Source organism: Gopherus evgoodei, chromosome 10, assembly GCF_007399415.2.
Source record: "Gopherus evgoodei ecotype Sinaloan lineage chromosome 10, rGopEvg1_v1.p, whole genome shotgun sequence".
Taxonomy (NCBI): domain Eukaryota; kingdom Metazoa; phylum Chordata; order Testudines; family Testudinidae; genus Gopherus; species Gopherus evgoodei.
The window spans coordinates 675,094-697,421 of NC_044331.1; the positions used below are offsets into that span (position 1 = coordinate 675,094).

Sequence of the window (22,328 nt, forward strand, 5' to 3'; positions counted from 1 at the left end):
GGGGCAGCAGGGGGAGCGGGGCAAGGCTGGGCCGGGGCCGCAGGAGGAGCGAGCGGGGAGGGCCAGGGCCCCATGGCGGCGGGGGGGGGGGGGCAGGCTGTCTGTTGCAGGCTGGGGCGGCCAGGCTGGCACGTTGCGGTCCTGAGCTCACTGCGGCTCGCTGTAATCTCCTCTCCTGCCCGCCCCCACCCCCTATTCCCATCACATCCCGCCCTCCCCGTCTCTCTCCCACTCTCCGCGCCTGGCTCCAGCGCTCCCCGGCCGCGTCTCCGAGCTCCTAGCGCCCCGCTCCAGCAGCATGGCTGGCACGTTCGCCCGCGTCCTGTGCGCTCGCCGATCCGCCGGCCTCCTGGCCGTGGTGGGAGCCGGGTCTCTGGCCACTGGATTCCTGCTCACCCGGGACGCGGTCAGCGCTGGCGAGAGGCAGCGGCGCCGCTACCCGCCAAGGTACCGGGCGGGGCTCGCTGCTCGGCCGGGACCCTCCCTGGGCTTCATGCAAAAGCAGGAGGGGGCTTCGCTCTCCCGGGGTGGGGAGGGGGCGCCCTTGGAGCCGGGGGGAGCGCCCTGGGGCGGGGGAGGGGGCGCAGCCGCTCTGGGGGACTGGCGAGCTGCGCGGGTCTCCGCCCGTGGGGGCTGCGGTGGAGGAGCCCAGCCCGGACCGCCCCGGGGGCGAGTCGGTCCCAGCTGGCCGGGCTCCCTGCAGCGCAGGCTGCGGTTGGCGCCCCGAGCCATCACGTAGCTGCTGCAGAGCTCGGGCTGCGCCTCCCCCGGCGGCTGCGGCGGAGAGGGACCAATGCCTGCCCCGGGCCACTCGGGGAATGTCGACAGCCCGCTGGTAGCTCCGCCGCGTCTCCCTCTCGGCAGGGTCGGAGACGTCCTGGCTCCCGGCCGGGAAAGCTCCGGACCTGAGATGCTCAGAAGGAGCATGTGTGGCGGGGGATCACCCGCTGATCCGGATTAACGCGCCTGGAACCCCGGCGCTTTGTCCCGCCGCGGAGCAGCCTTTCGCCCCAAGCAGGCCGGGCAGCGCAGGCGGGAGCGCGCCTGGAGCCAGACGGGACGGGACGGGACGGGACGGGACGGATCTCCTCCCCCGGCACCGGCCGGCTGGGTAACCCGCCCGGCTCAGGGCCTGGCCGGGCCTCACCTGCCCAGCGCACAGGACCAGGCGGGTGGCTGCAGACCTGCGCCAGAGGCAGGGTCTGGCGGGGCGCTGAGGACGCTCCGGGAGAGGCTGGATAGCCATGTGGGGAGCGCTAAAAGGGGCTGAAGTCCAAGGGGGCTGCAGGGGCGGGAACCCTTTGTACAATGTGGGGCTGAGAGCCACTGAACCAAACTGTAACCCTGTGGGATGAAACTATTGCAAGCCAGTGGGTGTGCAGCCCCCCCCCGCACCCTCGTTCCAGCACCTATGGGTGCTAGTGATTGGGGCAGTGAATTGGCATGGGACACCTCCCTCCCTTCCTTCCACACCGAGGTCTGTGGGTTACATTGTATCTTGAGGGGAGGAGCGGTCTGGGTGAGGGATACCCACATCCTGGTCCTGTGACCTTGGAGCTAAGAGCACCTCCTGCCTCAGCACAGGTCTGCTCGCTGCAGGCTCTGGCTGAGCCCACCCGGGGAGGGCTGGGCTGGGTCCTAGCTCCCAGGGCCTGGCGCCAGGCTTTGAAGAAGCTGCAGTCCCTGCGCAGGTGAGCTTTACCCTTGGGGGAGGAAGTTCCACAGGCTGGGGCCTGGAGGTGGCAGGCTGCCTTTGACTCGCTGAGGGTTAGAGTAGGTGATCCTTGGGTCTCTTCTAACACTCTGGCTCTAGCCTTTGAAAAGCAAAGGCCCTGAGACACCGTGGGAAAAGCCCCATAGCTGGACAGAGCAGCCATGAGTTATCCACATGGCTCACTCCTAGGGTGACCAGATGCTCTGACATTAGGAGCTGTCATTTAGGCAACTATACCCCCCCTCCCCAAAACTGTCCTGCTTTTCCACACTTGCTGTCTAGTCACCCTAATCATCCTATGCCTGGCACATGCACTCCCAGCCCGGGCTTGTCTTCCCAAGAGCCCTCATCCCGCCCTCACCCCCTGCCCTCGGTGACTGTACTTAGCCTAGACTGGCCCAAGCGCTCTCACCCAAATCTCTGCCCCCTACCACCTGCAGAATGTCAGGGCTGTTTTTCGGGCCACTAGGGAAAGACATGGGTGAGGGGCTTATGCTAATGTAGGGGATTAAGGGAATGAATGCTGCTTGCTGACTCAAGAGCACAAGTACCAACCTCAGGACAGGCTGTTAGGAACCAAGGCACAAACTCCAGACTGATGGTGATTTCTGTACAGTTCTTAGATTTCATCAACTAATTACCAAGTGTAAACCCTGAGGCACTGTAGCAGCCTGAATGTGGAGCCACGGAAAGCCCCCCTGGGTGCTCTGAGCTATCTCACCATCTAGGTGAGCTGCCTTGGTGTAAGAGTCCATCTATCACAAAGCATCACAGCAATATTTGGATACCCCGGTCCCAAAGGACCAGTCCCTTACCCAGGTCAGTTGCACCTTAGATCTCATGCCAAAGACGACACTTGTAGCCAATCTTCTACAGATTTCTTAAATAGGAAAAGGAACTCAGAGCATTATTTACAGAGTTAAAGCAAACAGAAAAACCAGTTAGTCTCAGTTTCCAGAGGTAATAGAAGCTTCTATAATCAGCCAGCTCTATTTGTCCTTTAGGGCTAACCCAGCCTAAGTGGCTGGGGATCTCTTGCTTTTGCCTCAAGGCAACTCCCCCCCCCCCCCCCCCCCCACACACACACAGAGTCCAAGCAAGAGGGATCATCAGTTCTTTCTTTTAGGGTTGTATTCTCCTCTTCCCACAAGCTTTCAGCTGCAAAGCTCTGCTGATGGGAGGAATTTCTTGCTTGATGCATTTTCACTGGGAGGAGACAGCACCACCACAGAAGTCTTTTGTGCTCTTGTGGAAGGTACATAGGCAACTTCCAGCTGTGACATCCCATAGGAGTCCAGCCGGTATCGCTTGACCTTTCCCGTTAGGAAGCTTGTAACATCTTCTGTTGAAGCTCAGCCCTTCACCCTAATTATCGTCTCTCCGCTCCATGCGGATTGACACACAGAGGCCTCAACATTGTAAGAACTTATTGGACATTGTGTTTTGCCATACGACTTTTCCAACAGCTGTTTGGCTAGGTAGAGTCCCCCATTACTGCCAGGCCTTGTGTTTGGGATATTTCTGTTATTTGTTCTAGAAATGCCTCATCCACCTCCTCTTCCTGATTTGGTGATGCACAGTACACCCCTATGATGATGTCAGCCTTATTTAACCCCTTTTTACTCAATTGGTCTACCTCCCACTTCTTTCTGGAGCTCAGAAAGAGTATATATGCTTGATGACAATGCCACACCTACTCCCTTTCTACCTGCCTGTCCTGCCTGAACACACTATACCCCTTTATACCAATCTTCCAGTCATGAGACTTATCCCACCAAGTCTCTGTGATGCTAATTACATCATAAGCTAAATGATGTACTAATACTTCCAGTTTTCCCCCATATTCCTTGCATTTGCATATAGACACCTAAGATGTTGAGCAGATTCCCTTACTGATTTCTTTCTTGAAGCTCCTATTGCAATTTTTCATACCCCCCCCAACCCAACATTCAACCCTCTCGTACAGTCATCTTTTTTATAGGCTTTTGTCATCTGTCCCCTTTGAACCTAGTGTACAACCCTCCTCACTAATTTGCTAGTGAGTGCCTCTTGGTCTGCTGAGAAGAGATGAGGTGCACCCGATCTTCCTCCTGGAGCAGCATCCATTGTCAAGGAGGTCAAAGCTGTCCCATCAACACTATCTGCACAGCCAAGCATTCATCTCCAGGATGTGCATGTCCCTGCCTGGGCCCTTACCCTCAACTGGAAGGATGGACATGAACAAAGCCTGTGCCACTGGCCCCTTCACCCTGGCTCCCAGAGCACTGTCGTCACTGCTGATCTGCTCGGGGTATGTCCACTTGGAAGACTCAGACTTGCAGTGTAGCTGTCCAGCAAGGCTTATGAGCATTCATGTGATACTTCTGGAACACTCTGCACTCTGCACCTGAGAGGCACCTTCTCAGAGTGTCTTCTGAAGGATGCTCATTGCTGGCTGAATGTGTATGTCTTTATCTGTCAAAGAAAGGACAAACTCCTGTACCTGTTAGGGCACAAAGATAACTGACCTCTGTAGACTACAATCACCTGGCTTTGGATAATATTCAGAGGCCTTCATTTTGGATATTTCAGACCAAAGGGTTTGTCATGGAGTCCCCAGGTGATGCTCTGGAACTGCTCCCCACCAAGCCAGGCAGGACTTTGGGGAGCCTCCTCTCCCTTGGAGCAGACTTGTTCAGGGCAAGAAGCTCACACGGCTTCACCTCCTGGGTCTCTCCTTGGAGCATTCAGCATCCTCTGCCCCTCCATGCGCTTCCCACAGCGAGTCCACTCAGGCTGGGTCCTGGGGAAGCCATTGGATCCTGCACCCCCACTTTGCAGTCAGACGTGACTCTCAGCCATCCAGTAAAACAGAGGTTTATTCGATGACAGGAACAGGGTCTAAAACAGAGCTTGTAGGTACCGCGAACCGGACCCCTCGGCCGGGTCCATTCTGGGGGGCAGTGAGCCAGACCCCCAGGTCTGCCCTTCACTCCTCGACCCCAGCCAGCTCCATGACTAACAACCGCTCCCAGCCCCTCCTCTCTCCTCAGCTCCTTTCCCGGGCCAGGAGGTCACCTGATCCCTTTGTCTCCAACACCTTCAGCTGGCACCTTTGCAGAGGAGGGCCCAGGCCATCAGTTGCTAGGAGACAGAGTGCCAGGCATTTAGGTGCACTGGCCCTTTGCTCTGCCAGATACTTAAGAACTGCCATGGGGACACTGAGGCACCAACACAGTACTCAGAGAAAACATTAAGAACATTCCTAGTTCATCACAGGGTTAAAGTGGCATTATGCAAAGCCACTTCTTCATCTGAAAGCATTTTGTCAGGCTCGCTCACCAGAAAACAAAGTCATCCAAATGTTTTGTAGCTAAAGTTCCTGCTTCAGATTATAGCAGCTTGGCTAGCACCAGCTAGTGTCATTGTGCTGCATAGAACCGTGGGGGATTTGCCTTGTGCATGCTGTGCGTGGACTGAAATTGCAGAACCCTACATAGCATTTCTCATCTTGCCTGTAATAGTGTGTAGTTTGCACCTCTGAGGGAAGTAGGGCTTTATATCTTTGTGGGTGCTTGGACATCATCTAAACTAGAAAACTCATCTAGCAGCTGCCAATAGAATTAACTTCTGCTTTCTGTTGCTGGCCTCACCAAATTCTGTCTAGCACGGGTGGCTTTTGACAGTTTTGCCTTCTTTTCATTTTCTTGTCAGATAACACATATTAAAAGTTTGTAAAGAGTTTCTCTCTTTGATGTAAGCTTTAAGGGGCTTGTATCCTCCATGCCTTCATATACCATAACTTCTCTCTTGAGGTAGAAGTCCCAGAGGATACTGCCAGCATTACCACACCATTTTCATTTTGCACAATATACAGATCCAAAGTAGCACAAATCTGTACGTCAGTATCCAACTTGCCATTTTTGTTTAGTGAGCACTTTGAACCAAGTGCACTTTGCAGCTGTGATTTGTCATCTCCAACGCTAATACTGACTTGTGCATGACACTATCACTGAATGAAAAGCTAGTTTCCAGACTATTTCAAAGGCTAGTATTGCATGCACAGGCAATGACAAACTAAAACCTTTTGCCAGGCAGACTAGAGGCTACTTTGTATGGAGCAAAGCTGACAGCTGGAGAAGATTACACTGGAGAAGTTCATGTACATGTTCACTGTGCAGTACATCCATGCAATCTACTGCTTCTGGTTCACAATACTCAGTGTGACACTGATCTAAACAGAAAATTTCAGTTGAAAAATATAGAGCACTATTGTAATCACTTGTGAGATCCTTTGACAATTACAATATGTGATGTGAAAATATATCATGTTAGTGTATTGCAAAATGTTTATATTCACCACTTTTGCCACATGCTAAACAGCTTAATTTCTGGAAAAAAACCCCAATACAAATCGTTTGACACACTGTTTGGTAGCATTGACCCAAACCCCATATTAAGGTTTTGAAACTGACCAGTCAGAATGGCAGTCACAGTCACGTTGCAGTGTCTCCGTGACTGTGCAAAAAATGACTTTCATTTCCGGTACCATTATTTCACCTTGCCTACAGGGTTATGCCACCACTTGATAGCTCCACATCATACCTGATCAACACATACATAACAGAAGCTTTCCAGTCATCTATGATGTGTGGGGGGTGTACATGAAACTCCAACAATAAGCTCCTTTGTTGCAAATTGCCCCATACCTATTGGCTTGGCCTTGCCTTAAACAGGACCCCAAAGGCTCAGAGGCCACAAGCCAAAGTACGAGAACCCAATATGTATTATGGCTGAAAAGGAGATTTAACACAATCTCCTGATCTGGGGGACTGAGTCAAGATTTTTTGGAAGTTTGGGGCAGGCAATCCCATAAAGGTCAAATGGGGGGGGATCCCCAGTATTCAGCAGCCAGTAACTGGAGATCCAAATGCCATGATGCTTCCTCCCAGGAGATTGACAGGATCAGTCCGTGACCCGCTTTGTAGAGGAGTGTTACATGTCTGTGACATACAGATAGCACACAATGAACAGGTGCCAGCAGGGTGCTCAGGAGGAGTACTTGGCACACGCCCTGTGTTTTGTAGGACCAGTCAAAACTTGTGCCCTGCAGATGGTTTCCTTTGGCGGCTCCTTACAAGTGGAGCCCTTAACACCTTACAGGCAGCTGCATTCTGCTGGAGCTGCTCAGCCAGCTCTGCAGACACTCAAAGGGCTGGGGGCTCTCCCCTCTCTTCCTGGGGAATCTGCCCAGCTAGAATTCACAATGTCATGGGGAAGAGGCTGTGGCTGCATGTCTGGGACCAGCAGCATGTGTCAGGTTGGACATGGGGAAATAGCTCGCTCATGGCAGAGGGCAAACACCAGTGTGAGGAACGCTGGAACCAGCCAGGCTATGCTGCAGTGTGGGGCAAGCTCTCCTTGGAGCTGAGGTAGTCTGGAACGGTTTTACTCCTGCGAGGCCCTGCAGCTTGAGGCAGTATGGGAAGGAAAGACTGCTCTGCCTGGAGCAGACTGGATTTAGTCCCCCTCTGGAGCAGTCAGCCTGTGGCCAGTGGTGTCTGCTCAGAAGCTGGATTCAGAGAAGCTGCAGGGCCTTGCCCAGCCAGAGGGCCCACTGGTCCCATGTAGGCGAGAGTGGCAGACACATTCCTGGGGCCCCACAATGGAGGTGGCTGCACTCACAGAGCTGTGCATTGTATTGCATGCCAAGTGGGGGAGGCAGCAACAGAAGGGGACTGTGACTGCTGCAAATACCCTATGCCCCGATGGCAGTGCCTGTGCTGAAATAAAGCATGCTACTCCCAACACCAGGAACCTACCCCAGGAGGCCAACATCTGCTGAGCTCTGGCCCCCAGCACCTAGCTCCCACCCAGCTTCCCTGCACTAGCCTGAAGAGAAGCCCCCGCGGGGCTAGAACACACTGTTTGCAATGGGGCTCACCGGTCACCTCTGTGTGTATTTTCCTAGGAATGGGAATGCTCTGGGTACCTCTGTCACCCCCTGACTCTAGGATAAGAGCACCTACAATTGGGGCTGGGGACAGGTCATGCTCTCCAGGACGCAGGCTGGCCCCATGACCCACGGCAGCTGCTGTCTAGCACTGAAAGCCTCATTCCAAGCCATTTGCTCTTTTGTCTGAGCTAACAGGTGCCCATCTCAGATCGCGCCATTATCAGGGGTCAGCTCACAGAGGCTGTGACCAGGTGCCCTCCCTGCCAAGCCACCGGTGAACACAGGAAAAGCACAAAGCTTCTCTAAGCCAAGAATGAGGTCAGGAGAAGAACTCTTGTTAAGCTGATTAGAGGCAAACGTCTCCCTAATGCAATAAACTACACGATTGGGAGCAGTTCCTGACAGCTGCAGATTGGGGTCACTGGCTCCGTCTCTCTCCTTCTGAGCATCCTTTCCTTCCTGCCCAGACACCAGCAGCCAAGGTAGCCCCAACAAAGGATCCAAGGCGTGCAGGGACTCCAGGGGCGGGGGCTCACAGATCTATCCCTATTAGGAACCATCTATGTGCTTGACCCTGTACAAAACACACAGGGTATGGGGCCAGATTTTCAAAAGCCGTGGATAGCTAAAGATGCAGGCGGGGGCTAGTGGGCTTGTTGAGAGCAGGCTGGACATAGAATTCTATTGACTGAAAGAGAAGAAAATATGGATGTGAAGGTATCTTTCCCACTTTGAACTTTAGCGTCCAGAAAGTGGAGACCTGCATGTACCCTCCTAAACTAAATTCCTAGCTTAGATCTGATAGCACTGCCACCAACCAGAAATTCCAGTGTCTGGTACACTCCCTGTCCCCCAAAACCTTCCCTGGGGGACCCAAGACCCAACCCCCTTGGGTCTTAAAACAAGGGGAAATAAACCATTCCCCCTCCTTCCCCCTCCCAGACTTTCCCCTCCCTGGGTTACCCTGAGAGTTACACTGATCCAAACTCATTGGATCTTAAAACAGAGAGAAATTAACCTTCCCCCCATCCCTTGCCCCCCACCAATCCCCTGGTAAGTTCAGACCCAATCCCCTTGGGTCTTAAACAAGGGAAAAAATCAATCAGGTTCTTAAAAAAGAAAGCTTTTAATTAAAGAAAGAAAAAGTAAAAATTATCTATGTAAAATTAGAATGGAAAATGTTTACAGGGTCTTCAGCTTATATAGACTAGAGGGACTCCCTCCCCCCAGCCTAAGATACAAGTTACAGCAAACAGCAAAATACACATTCACAAGTTAAGAAAACAAACATAAATCTAATCCACCTTTTCTAGCCAGTACTTACTATTTTGAACATGAAAGACTGTTTCAGAAAGATTGGAGAAACTTGGTTGCACGTCTGGCCTCTCTTAGTCCCAAGAACGAACAACAAACAAAGCAAACAGCACAAAACAAAGACTTCCCTCCACCAAGAACTGAAAGTATCTTGTCCCCCTATTGGTCCTCTGGTCAGGTGTCAGCAGGTTCACTGAGCTTCTTAACCCTTTACAGGTAAAAGAGACATTAACCCTTAACTATCTGTTTATGACAATGGATCTGAGGAGAAATAAACCAGAACAGAAGCTCCCAAATTCTTAAAGCCCTCAGAAAACCTGGGCTGGGGTCTCCTGCCAGAGCAGTATCAGTCTTCAGCTCAGAGCAGCCCCAGCACCCTCCTTGCCCATTCTCCTCACTCCTGCCCTACAACCCCCCCCCCCCCGCACTAGCAGCCTGGGCTCCCCTTTCCTTGCCACATGGATGTTGAGCAGAAAGACATTTATTCTGTTTCACACCAGCAGCGAGCTCAGCGCTGGGTGGGACAGGGGAACACAGCCTCCGCCCAGAGGTGCTTACTCAGGGGCAGGCCAGGGAGGAGATAGCTGTTTGCACCTGGCGGAAGTGACTTGGGAGTAGGGGCTGATCCGAGAGGGGGGAATCCAGCACCTCAGTACAGGGAGGCAATTCCTGGCACGGGACAGTGGGGGGGAGGTAGAGGCAAGATTGACTGCGGAGTGGAGGAGAGAGGGAGGTGGAGCAAGGCCAGAGGAGGCAGCAATGGGAGTGCAGCTGGAAGGAGGCGAGAGGAAGCCAGTGCCTTGCATGGGTCCAGAGAAGATCTTGGCCAGGGTGGTGTTCCCTCCACTGAGGCCTCCTCTCCACTGTGGGGGAGGATGTGGAAAGCCGAGAGGGAGCAGATCCCAGTGCCCTGATGCACCAGCAGGACACACTGAAATCCAGAGAGGCCAGTGCCCCAGCCCAGAGGTTAAACATTCCCCATGTTCTGTTCTCCCCACAGCGCCGAATATCCAGATCTCCGGAAACACAATAACTGCATGGCAAGTAACCTGACCCCAGCCATCTACGCCCACCTCTGCGATAAAACCACCCCCAACAGCTGGACCCTGGACCAGTGCATCCAGACAGGGGTGGACAACCCTGGGCACTCCTTCATTAAGACTGTGGGCATGGTAGCAGGTGACGAAGAATCCTACGAGGTGAGCAGCTGCCAGAGCTGCAGAGCAACTCTAAAGTGTAGCATAACAATTTCAGCAGCACAAAACCCCCCAGCCTCAGCCAGACAGGATATCACCCCCAGCACCCGCCAGCCCTGTGCCATCACTCACTGCTTGAGCATGCGTCTCCTTGGCCTCACCACACTGCGACCTCTTACCATCAGACATTGTCCTGGTGGAGAATAGCATCTGCAGAGACATGGGCTGCTAGTCTTCTGGCTTTAAGGGCCCAGGGGTCGCCAGCTGCGGCAGGATGACCTGCCCTTCCCCAGAAAAGCCTGCACGAGCGGGTGCATTATAGCACATCTGTTCCTTCCCAACACACCCAGCACTGGGCACTCTACGAGCTGCACCTCTGACCCGCTGTGCCTCCAGAGAGGGAGGGGGATGCCAGCCCATTGGCAAGGAGTCCAATAGTGAGCTAGATGGGCCATTAGCTGCTCCTTCAAGTAGTTCCTGGTTTATTAGAATCTGGGGAACTTGTTCTAAACTAGAGGCACGTCCGGCTTGTTGAACATGAACCTGTACCAACCACTTATGCTGGCCAAAGGGCAGGCCAGAGATATTCACACATGCTCCTTCCCTGTCCTACATTCTGACCCCATAACCCCGCCCCCCCATGGCCTTCCCTTCACTCTAACCCCAGAATCCCCCCTACGCTGCCCCAGTCACCACATGGGGCTTCCCGTCATTCTAACCCCAGAACCCCCTGGCTCCTCCAGACACCACAAGGGGTTCCCTACACTCTGACCCCATGAAGGAGAGTGGGGTCACCGAGCGCACCCCCTGGTTCCTTGAGTGGCTCTGATCCTGTGGCGGATCACAAACTGAATGTGTCACCCATCAGATGCAGTTAACATCATTCTGGGGTGTATTAACAGGAGTATCATATAGAAGACATGGGAGGAAACTGTTCCACTCTGGGGAGTCCCCAGCTGGAGCACTGTGTCACTTCTGGACCCCACACTTCAGGGAAGATGTGAACAAATAGGAGAGATCCCAGAGGAGAGCAACAAAAATGATAAAGGTTTAGACAACCCGACCTTGGAGTCACTGTGGATAGTTCTCTGAAAACATCCACTCAGTGTGCAGCGGCGTCAAAAAAGCGAACAGAACGTTGGGCATCATTAAGAAAGGGATAGACAGTAAGACAGAAAATATTATATTGCCTCTCTATAAATCCAGGGTGTGCCCACACCTTGAATACTGCGTGCAGACAAGACAATATATCTCAAAAAAGATATATTGGAATTGGAAAAGGTTCAGAAAAGACCAACAAAAATGCTTAGGGGTATGGAGCAGCTTCTGTATGAGAAGAGATTAATAAGACTGGGACTTTTCAGCTTGGAAAAGAGGCGACTAAGGGGGATATGACAGAGGTCTATAAAATCATGACTGGTGCGGAGATAGTAAATAAGGAAGTGTTATGTACTCCTTCTCATAACACAAGAACTAGGGGCCACCAAATGAAATTAACAGGCAGCAGGTTTAAAAGAAACAGGAGGAAGTATTTCTTCACACAATGCACAGTCAACCTGTGGAACTCCTTGCCAGAGGATGTTGTGAAGGCCAAGACTATAACAGGTTTCAAAAAAGAACTAGATAAATTCATGGTGGCTAGGTCCATCAATGGCTATTAGCCAGGATGGGCAGGGATGGTGTCCCTGGCCTCTGTTTGCCAGAAGCTGGGAATGGGCAACAGAGGATGGATCACTTGATAGTTACCTGTTCTGTTCATTCCCTCTGGGGCACCTGGCACTGGCCACTGTCAGCAGACAGGACACTGGGCTAGATGGACCTTTGGTCTGACCCAGTCTGGCCGCTCTTATGACCTGTGAGGAAAGGTTAAGAAAACTGAGCATGTTTAGTCTTGAGAAAAGAAGATGGGGGGGAACTTGATCACAGTCTTCAATTATGTGAAGTGCTGTCATACAGAAGACAGTGATCAATGGTTCTGCATGTCCACCAAAGGTAGGACAAGAAGTGAAGGGCTTAATCTGCAGCCAGGGAGATTTAGGTTAAATATTAGGAAAAACTTTCTAACTTTTAGGGTGTTTAAATTTTGGAACAGGCTTTCAGAGGTTGGAAGGGAGGTTGTGGACTTTCCATCACTGGAGGGTTTGAAGAGCAGGTTGGACAAATCACTGTGAGGGCTGGTCTAGGTTTACTTGGTCCTGCCTCAGCACAGGGGGCTGGACTTGATGACTTCGAGGTCCCTTCAGCCCCACATTTCTATGGTTCTATTATCCAACCCCATTTCCCTCCACTACTTTAAGGGATGTCCCTACACTCTAACCTCATAAACCCCCATCACTGCGCAGGGGCCCTGCACTCTAACCCCTTAAATCCTCTGCCACTGTGCAGGGCCCCTGCACTCTAACCCCATAAACCCCCCACCCCTGTGCAGGGCCCCTGCACTCTAACCCCATAAACCCCCCACCACTGTGCAGGGCCCCTGCACTCTAATCCCATAAAACCCCCACCACTGCCAGGGCCCCCGCACTCTAACCCTATAACTCCCCATTGGCGGTGGTGCAGCACTGGAGGGCGTACTGGGACTCCAGGGGTTGCAGTGTTTTGGCTGCTCAGTAGGGAGGAGGGAGCATGGCTTGATTTGGGACGTTGCTGGGGGTGGCTGGGATGACCAGTGTTTTGCTGCCACATCCTCATTTCTGTCCCAGGCGGAGTCTTTGCTGCACCATCTCTGAACTCCCCTGGCCTGCCTGTGCCCTGTGCATTAGCCCTGTCACTCCCACTGAGCAGTTCCTTCTTGTCCCTGCTCTGCAATCCCTATCTCCACTGGTCTCTCCCTGGGAAGAGGCTGCAGCTGAGCTGCAAAGCCTGTGAGGCCCACATGCCCATTGGGTGAAGGGAAGGTCGGCTTTACGAGATGCACTGGACACTGCATGGAAGATGCCCTAGGGAGCACCCAGGCTGCAGGACAGCACTGCAGGGACAGGACATCTCCTCTTTCCCTGCGCTGCTGGGCTGTGCACAGAATGGGGAGCAGGACCTTTCCTCCAGCAGGCAGACGGCCCCCTGCTCCCCATGACTCCCCTGTAATCCCTGCCTGTTGCCATTCCAGGTGTTCGCGGACCTGTTTGACCCTGTGATTCAGGAGAGACACAATGGTTACAACCCACGGACCATGAAACACCCCACGGACCTGGATGCCAGTAAGGTGCGTAACACCCCGAAGTCACACGGTGTGGCCTTAAGAGCATCCTAGTGCCACCAGTGTCAGGCAGTGATTCCAGCTGGACTGACCACTGCAGTGTCCCCAACTCCCTTATGTCCTAACCTGTATCTAATAGAGTTGTGTCCGGTGTCCTTGGAAAACCAGTAATGTGCTGAGCAACAGTAGTCTTGCATGGAGCATGTACCATAAATGCCCAAGGCATGTGCAAATGGCAAGGAAGTCTGGCACTACGATATGGTTCAGGCAGACAGGCCTGGGCAGTGGGTAAACAGGTGTTTGCCAGACAGGAAAGTCTGACCCCTCCCTCCAAGTTCAATCACAATTAACAATCCCTGTCAAGTGGCTGTTCTCTGGCCTATCGGAGGCTCCAGGGACAGATCAATTTGCATTGTAGAAGGCAGCAGTGAGAAGAAACCACCATGGAGTCGTGCATGCCGCATGCACGTTCATCGGAAGATTTTTACCCTAGCAACACTCGGTGGGTCGGCTGGGTCGTCCCCTGGAGTGGCGCTGTTATGGCGCCGGATATATACCCCTGCTGACCCATCGGCCCTTCAGTTCCTTCTTGATGATTACTCTGACAGAGGGGAAGGAGGGCGGGTTTGGAATGAATATGAGCAACAGGCACCTTTCTCACAGCTGGGGCACAGGACCCTGAGAGGGGCCAGTTCAGTAGTTCACTGGGCCAGCAAAGAGCCCCCAGTGATCATTCACTGAAAACGACAAAGGAATTGAGCACATTGAACTGTGCGGGAGCCACTCCCACGGGGCGGGTAGCCTCTTGCTGGAAGGACGTGTGGTAAAAATCTGACCTTGAACTAAGGCTGGAGTGATGTGTAAGTCTGAGTCACTACAGTGCGTTTTATTTGCTTGTAGCTATTTCTGATTTTTATCGCTTACTCTGGAACTCACTGACAACCCGTCTTCTTGTGATTAAATACACGTTTACTTGGAGTCTGTGCCAGCCCAGTGCTGTGTTTGACTTGACCTGCTTGTTAGTGTCAGTTAAAGCAACGAGGTGCTGTGCTTTTGTCTCGTTAACAGACCAACAGAGCTTATTACCCCTCTAAACGTTCCCGGGGAGGCTGGACGTGTCAGGGCAGATGGTTTGGGGGAAATTCAGGACTGGGGTGAGGTGGGGTCACTTGGTGAACAGTCACCAAGGCTGGTGGAGACCTGAGTGTGCTGGAGTCAGAGTTGCTGAGCCCAGGCTGTGTGGGCTTGTCTGCTGGCCGGGAGCTACAGCAGCAGAGCAGTTTATGGGGTTACAGGACAAGCGGTGAGACAACCTCTCACTGGTCTGAGCTGTACCCCAAGCTGTCATCGTTTCGTAGTCAAACAAGACTTGCTCCCAGTTTGTTGTGTGGACTGAAGTTTTACCCTCTAAGCACTGGTAAAACCACGTAGGTGATTCTCAAGTGCTCAGGCTGGGAGCAGTCACAGAAAAGTTACAGGGTTACGATGTCTATTTTGGGCATGAAAACTATAGAACAAAGGACGTTTACAATGAACGCTGGTGAAACCGTTGCATAGCTGGAGCTGGCTATGTTCAGAAAGGAGCAAAGAGCCCTAAGAAGAGATGCTGAGAAAGCAGCACGAAAATAGCAGAAACGGGAATCAGAACAAAGGGAGGGCGGGAGTGTGTGAACACCAACCATGGAGACAAAGAGCAGCAGCAGCAGCTGTGCACCAGTGAGCCCTGGAGCCACCGAAAAAGGAGCACTGGCAAAAGAGGAGGCGACTGCACAGCCTGGACATGGGGGAAGCTGTGGACAGAGCTCACAGGTGCTCTCTCTCCCCAAGGAGCACCCAGCTGCGAGGTTCGTACGGCCCAATGTTCACTAGCAGCCACTTGGGGCAGCTTTATATGTTCTTAATAGAGCAGAAGTTACACAAGCATTGAACTATGGGGAAAAGATGGTTACTCACCTTTGTAACTGTTGTTCTTCGAGATGCGTTGCCCATATCCATTCCAGTTAGTTGTGCGCGCACCGCGTGCGCATTCGTTGGAAGATTTTTACCCTAGCAACACTCGGTGGGTTGGCTGGGTGCCCCCTGGCGTGGCGCCATTATGGCACCGGATCAATACCCCAGCCGGCCCAGTCACCCTTCAGTTCCTTCTTGCCGGCTACTCCGACAGGGGGGAAGGAGGCCGGGTTTGGAATGGATATGAGCAACACATCTCGAAGAACAACAGTTACAAAGGTGAGTAACCGTCTTTTCTTCTTCGAGTGCTTGCTTATATCCATTCCAATTAGGTGATTCCCAAGCTTTACCTAGGCGGTGGGGTCGGAGTGAGATGTTACAGAATGCAAAACGGCTGAGTCAAATGCTGCATCATCTCTGAACTGTTGAACCAATGCGCAATGTGAGGCAAAGGTGTGGGCCGAGGACCAGGTAGCTGCCTGACATATTTCCTGGATGGGAACATGGGCCAGGAAGGCGGCAGATGAAGCTTGAGCCCGAGTAGAATGGGCGGTGAGGTGGCTCAAGGGAACATGAGCCAAATCATAGCATGTACGGATGCAGGATGTTACCCAAGATGAAATTAGTTGGGATGAGACTGGTAGGCCTTTCATCCGGTCTGCCACAGCTACAAAGAGCTGAGGTGACCTTCGGAAGGGTTTTGTTCTCTCAATATAAAAGGCGAGAGCCCTGCGAACGTCTAGGGTGTGCAGCTGTTGTCCCTGTCATGATGGATGCGCCTTCGGGAAAAAGACTAGGAGGAAGATGTCTTGATTGACACGAAAGGCGGACACCACCTTAGGGAGGAAGGAGGAGTGTGGTCGCAGCTGTACCTTGTCCTTATGGAATACCGTATATGGGGAGTCCGCTGTCGAGGCCTGAAGCTCAGATACTCGTCTTGCCAAAGTAATAGCGATGAGGAAGTCTGTCTTCCAGGAAAGGTACAGCAGCGAGCAGGTGGCCAGTGGTTCGAAAGGAGCACCCATAAGCTTGGCTAGCACCAGGTTGAGATCCCAGGTAGGAGTCGGGCGTCTGACTTGAGGGTACAAACGTTCCAATCCCTTGAGGAACCTTGAAACTATGGGGTGAGAGAAGACTGATCGGCCATTTTCCCCTGGGTGGAAGGCGGAGATGGCTGCCAGATGCACCTTTATGGAAGAGACCGCTAGGCCCTGTTCTTTCAGGGACCAGAGGTAGTCCAGGACAGGGACTGAGTTACGCTGAGCGCACCAGCAGGAGAAACATCGCTGGAAAGAGCAAAACACCTGGCATTTCCTGTTCTCTCAGGAGGCAAAGAGGTCTATGTGGGGAAACCCCCACTTCCGGAAAACAGAATGGATGACGTCTGGACAAATCGACCACTTGTGACACAGGAAGGATCTGCTGAGGTGATCCGCCAGAGTGTTCTGAACTTCTGGGAGAAAAGACGCTACCAAATCAATTGAGTGGGCTATGCAAAAGTCCCAGAGGTGGACGGCTTCTTGACAAAGGAGGGAGGAGCGTGCTCCACCCTGCTTGTTTATGTAAAACATGGCCATTGTGTTGTCTGTGAACACTGATACACAACGGCCTTGGAGATGGTCTCAAAACACCTGGCATACTAGATGGACTGCTCTCAGCTCCTGCACATTGATGTGCAAGGCCAGCTCTTGAGGCTACCAGAGGCCTGGAGTGCGAAGGCCCTCGAGGTGGGCACTCCAACCCAGAGATGACGCGTCCGTGGTTAGGGCCATCGAGGATTGCGGTGGGTGGAATGGCATCCCTGCACAGACTAGAGTGGGGTTGAGCCACCAGGTTAGGGAGCCCGAAACCTTCTGGAGAATAGTGAGCACCGAGCTTTTGCTGGTCTGGATTGCACCCCAAAATGTGACATAGCAGCACAGTCAGAGCCCAGTACCCCTGACACCAGGGAGGACACTGCTCTAACCCCCAGCTGGGCAGAATGGGAACAATCGAAGGCTCCACCCACATATTAGGCCCCTCCTACTCACCCTGGGGCAGGAGCGTTTGGGCAAAAATAATCAGCAGCCCAACACTTGTTTCAGGCAGGCACTGGCTGCAGACTCTGGTGCAGCCCTGGGGGAGGGGGAGGGGGAGGGGCAAGGCAGGGGAGGGAGAACACATTGTAACCCCCACATCTCACCATCCAGGGGCCTTTTCAGACAAGGACGGACCCAGCTTCTACCAGCCAGGATTGGCTTCCCTTCCCTGTCCCCCCCACCTTCTGCCCCTTGCTGATGACCCAGGCTTGCTCCCATCTTGGGGCTCTCACCTCCCACCACCCCTGCTTCCACTCACAGATTAAATCCGGCTACTTCGACGAGCGCTACGTGCTCTCATCACGTGTCCGGACAGGGCGCAGTATCCGCGGGCTCAGCCTGCCCCCTGCCTGCACCCGCGCTGAGAGGAGAGAGGTGGAGAAGGTGACCGTGGATGCCCTGAGCGGCCTGACAGGAGACCTGGCTGGCCGGTACTATCGCCTCAGCGAGATGACGGAGAAGGAGCAGCAGCAGCTCATTGATGTGAGCAACCCTGCGGACCCAGGGCTGCCGTGGGGTGATGGGAAGATGGACACATCAGGGCCATCCAAGGGTGTTGGGGCAGGGCCAAGGCCAGCCATGGGGCTGCCAGGGGCAGGGGAAGGGTATGACACAGATGGGCCAAAACTGGCAGGAGCCCTGGAGAAAGTAACCTGGAAATGCTAGCTCACCTTCTGCCCTTTTCTTCTCCCGGGCACTGCCCTCACCTCCCCCGCCCCGCTTCTCCCTCTGCTGCCCCTTAGTGGTTGCCCCTGCCTGCCCCACCCAGGTTCCCTGTCCTGCATGGCAGATGGCATCAGGGCTCTCCTCCCGGACGGGGCGCAGGCAGGGCATGGCTGCTGGATCTAGCTGGCTCCACAGTGGGCTGGCTGCAGAGGGGAATAACACAGCCATGCTGCTTAGTCCCAAGGCCACGGACCCTGCAGCCCAGCACCTCCTGCAGCACTTCCCACTCCCCGTCTCCAGCCTCATGGTGCTGCCAGCGCCCTGCAGCCTCTGGACCTAGGGCAGATCCAGCCATAGCCTCTTGTGGCTGCAGAGCAGTTCCAGCCCCCGAGCAGACCCTAATGAAGGGGGTCCTTAGGGACAGCCACTGCCAAGCTTGCTGGGAGTTGGCCCTGCCCAGTGATTAAAGTACTGATTGCCCCCGATGTTCCCAGCTGCCAGAGCACAGCTTGCAGGCCCCAAAGGCAGCTAGGGCTGCCCTGCATTGGGGAGCTGCCCAGAAGGTGCACAGGGGAGGGCAGAGCCCAGAGCTCAGGGGCTGGGCAGGGTATCCCCTGGGAACAGTACTTGCGGGTGTCTTGTTCATGCCCCATCTCCTTTTGCAGGATCACTTCCTCTTTGACAAGCCCGTCTCCCCCTTACTGACGGCATCAGGAATGGCCCGGGACTGGCCTGACGCCCGAGGAATCTGGTCTGGATCCACTGCTTTCACCTGGGCAGCTGATAGCATGCAGCCTGTGGGGCGAGGCTTCAGGCACTGCCCCTTAGCCTGTTGCCACGCACACACAAGGCAGCACAATAGCCACAACTACACCTCCTATTCCCCCCCCACCCCACTCCACACACACCCCTTATAGCCACTTCCCTCTACAACCACCTCCAACTCTCTACACCCCCCCACCATCTTTCCCGTCCTCCTCCACACACCCAGTTCAAAGGCTGCTGGGGGCTATCACCAGTGAGATCAGCTGGAAGGTATCTCAGCCCACTCACACTCACTATCAGGCAGGTTTCTAACCTGTTAATCAGCATTGAGGCTCTTCTCTGACCCCTCTCCAACTGATCAACATGCACCAGAACTGGGCAGGATTCCACCAGTGCCAGATACAGATGTTAAAAACCCTCTCCTCCGATTTGAGATTCGCCCCTTTATGTAGCCCAACATCGCATTCGCCGCGTGGCCACAGCGTTGCACTAGGAGCTCTTGTTCAACTCACCATGACCCCCAACTCCTCAGAGCCCCTGCTTCCCAGCACAGCCCCCCAGCCTGTGGGCATGGCCTAGCATCGTTCCTGTGTGTTTACATTTACATTTGGCAGTAGGCTCCACATACGCCTCATATCCCTGCTTCCCCATCCCCGCTTATAACCAGGCCTCGGCAAGCAACCATTTGTGGCTTGTTTGCCTTGTGGGGGCCAAACCCTGGCTCTTCCCAGACCCCTTAGCCCAGGGCTTCTCACAACCAATTTTTTGGTGACATCAAGGTGCGGCCACGAATTCTTGCTGGTGGCCGCTGTGACAAACCTGTCTCTGTGCCTGCCCCCTGCATGCCTTCAGCGAGACCCCTGGCCCCGGGGAAGGTGGGGGGAACTCACCGGTCACTTGCAGCCTCCCAGGCTCCCCACGCCCTGGGTAGGTTGGAGTGGGGGAGCTGCCTGGGGGAGCCCCAGCGACCAAACACCACAGCATCTCCACGGAGAAGAGTCGCCTCCGGTGCTGCATGTCTCCAGAGGCACTGCCCAGAACCCCTGTGGAGGCTGCGTGGTGCAGGGCGCCGACCCCAAGGTGGCACATCTCACTGCCCTTGGGAACAGAAGCAATAGCTGGGTGCTGCCGGGAGGGTCCGCAGCTTTGCCCCTCCATTTCTGCCCATGCTGCGGAGTGTTGTGGCCACAGAAATACGCTGGTGGCTGTTTGAAACACTGCCTTAGAGTGTGCCCCCCCTGCACTTAACACACGGTGGCTGGCCTGTGCCCGCTGGCTGGGAGTGTGGGACTGTTTCACTGCAGTGTCGCTGTCAGGGCTTTGGCCTGGCTGCTGGGATCTAGCTGGCTCTGTTCCAGCAGGGGCAGGATCAGTGCTCTCCTCACCTGCAAGCCAGAGCTGGCCCAAGAGTCTCCCACCAGGAGTGTCACAGGGACTGACCCCTGCTGGGCACCCCCGCCCTGTGGGCTGCCCAGCATCTGCCTGGCCCAGCTGTGGCTCCGAGTGCTGACGAGCTGTGCTCTCCTCCAGGCACAATAATGAAAAAACCTTCCTGATCTGGATCAATGAGGAGGATCACACCCGCCTCATCTCCATGGAGAAGGGTGGCAACATGAAGCGGGTCTTTGAGAGGTTCTGCAAGGGCCTGAAGGAGGTGAGCACGTGGCTGCCCCGGCCCGGCCCTCCCAGTGCTGTCAACTGCCCCAGCCCGGCCCTCCTGGTTTGCCCAGTGGAATGGCCCCCTCAGGAGTAGGCTGAGCCCACAACACCCCGTGTCAGTGGCCGCACTGGGGGCTGCTGGGCCCTATGCCTGGAAGCAGCCGGTCCAGGCTTCATTTGGGCAGTGCTGGGAGAGGTGGCTGTGAGGCTGACCTGCGGTTGTTCCTCGGGTTCCAGGTGGAGAGACTAATCCAGAAGCGAGGCTGGGAGTTCATGTGGAATGAGAGGCTGGGCTACATCCTGACGTGTCCGTCCAACCTGGGCACCGGGCTGCGCGCAGGGGTCCACATCAAACTGCCGCTGCTGAGCAAGGTACCACCATAGCTGTGGCTGCTTGGACCAGGGCTGAGCCCGGGGGACAGGTCAGACCTCACAAAGCCAGGAGAACAGCCATTGAGGGCCCCAAGATTTGGGGCTCCTATCAGAGTTAGGGGACAGGTACAGTCAGCTGCTTGGCGTGAGGAGCAGTGCATGCTGGGAGCTGCAGTCAGCTCCCCATCTGACACAGATCAGAGGTGGTCCTTGGCCCAGCCACAGACCAGATCATGTCCCATCTCTGGGAACAATCCCTATGGCAGGTCTTCCAGATTCAGTTCGCTGTGCTCTCCCTCAAAGGGCCCTTTGGGGAAGAGACTTCCCACTCTCATTGGCTGGGCTCCCCCACCCCACACCCAGGCCTGGCTCCAGGGGCCCTGTCCTGCTCTCCTCGACTGCCTCAGCAGGGACCCAGTCTTCCTCACAAGGCGCTGACCCAACGCCTCTCTGCGTTTCCAGGACACCCGATTTGCCAAGATCCTGGAGAACTTGCGGCTGCAGAAGCGCGGGACAGGCGGGGTGGACACAGCCACCACCGGCAGCACTTTTGACATCTCCAATCTGGATCGTTTGGGAAAATCTGAGGTACCTGCCTGAGTCAGTGTTCTGGCCAAGCCTGGCATAGGAGGGCACTGCAAGCATGGCGCTGCAGAACGCAAGCACTCGCCTGTCTGCGTGTTGCAAGTGCACTGCAGACATGCCGCTAGTGGGCAGGGAGGGCGGGGGGCAAACAGCAGCCCAGCCAGCTGAGGGACGTGTGGGCTCCTGGCCCACAGATAGAGCTAAGCAGAGGGTTGCAAAGGAATGAGGGTGCTGTGCTGCTGTCTGGCATGTGCCATCTGGCATTGGGGGTCTAGGCTGAGCTGTGGGTGCCACCTGGCATTACCACAGCCAAGGCTGTCCCATGCTCATGGATGTGCAGGGCCTGCTGTGCCCAGGTAGCCACATCACTACATGCCCAGTGCCTTGCAGGAGCCAGGCCCTGCCCAGGGAGGGCTCAGTCAGGGGGCAGGGAGGGCTACCAGGGCTGCTGGCTGCAACTGTGGCCCCTGGGCTGTGGGAAGAAGCAGGGCCTGACATGGGCTCTGTGTGCTCCTGCCTCAGGTGGAGCTGGTGCAGCTGGTGATAGATGGAGTGAACTACCTGATCGACTGTGAGCGGCGGCTGGAGAGGGGCCAGGATATCCGCATCCCCTCGCCTGTGCCTCAGTTCCGGCACTAAACATGGGCCCTGCTTGGACAGGCCCCAGCCCCAGAGCCCCCCAACCCCTCCCTGTAGCCTGACCAGTCCAACTGGCTGTTGTGTTACCCACAATGCACTGTACCAGCTTCCATAAACCTCTGCTGCTGTAAGCCTGGCTCTGGCTGCTTCTTGGCCCCTAGCTCCCACTGGGGCTCCCGTCTCAACTGCGCAGGGCCCTTGGCTGGGGAAGCCCTGAGCCCATTCCTGGCCCTGCCTAGGGAGAGGGCTCCAGGCACGC

General features: G+C 54.8%; 1 protein-coding gene across 1 annotated transcript; it reads left to right on the forward strand.

Moving 5' to 3' along the window:
- Positions 1 to 298: 298 nt before the first annotated feature.
- CKMT1A (creatine kinase, mitochondrial 1A) lies at positions 299 to 22,185 on the forward strand. Its single transcript, XM_030578811.1, has 9 exons — positions 299 to 447; positions 9,964 to 10,162; positions 13,266 to 13,361; positions 17,645 to 17,866; positions 18,715 to 18,800; positions 20,345 to 20,468; positions 20,711 to 20,845; positions 21,308 to 21,433; positions 21,953 to 22,185. The coding sequence occupies exons 1-9, from the start codon at positions 299 to 301 to the stop codon at positions 22,067 to 22,069; spliced, it is 1,254 nt and encodes a 417-aa protein (XP_030434671.1). The 3' UTR covers positions 22,070 to 22,185.
- Positions 22,186 to 22,328: the final 143 nt, after the last annotated feature.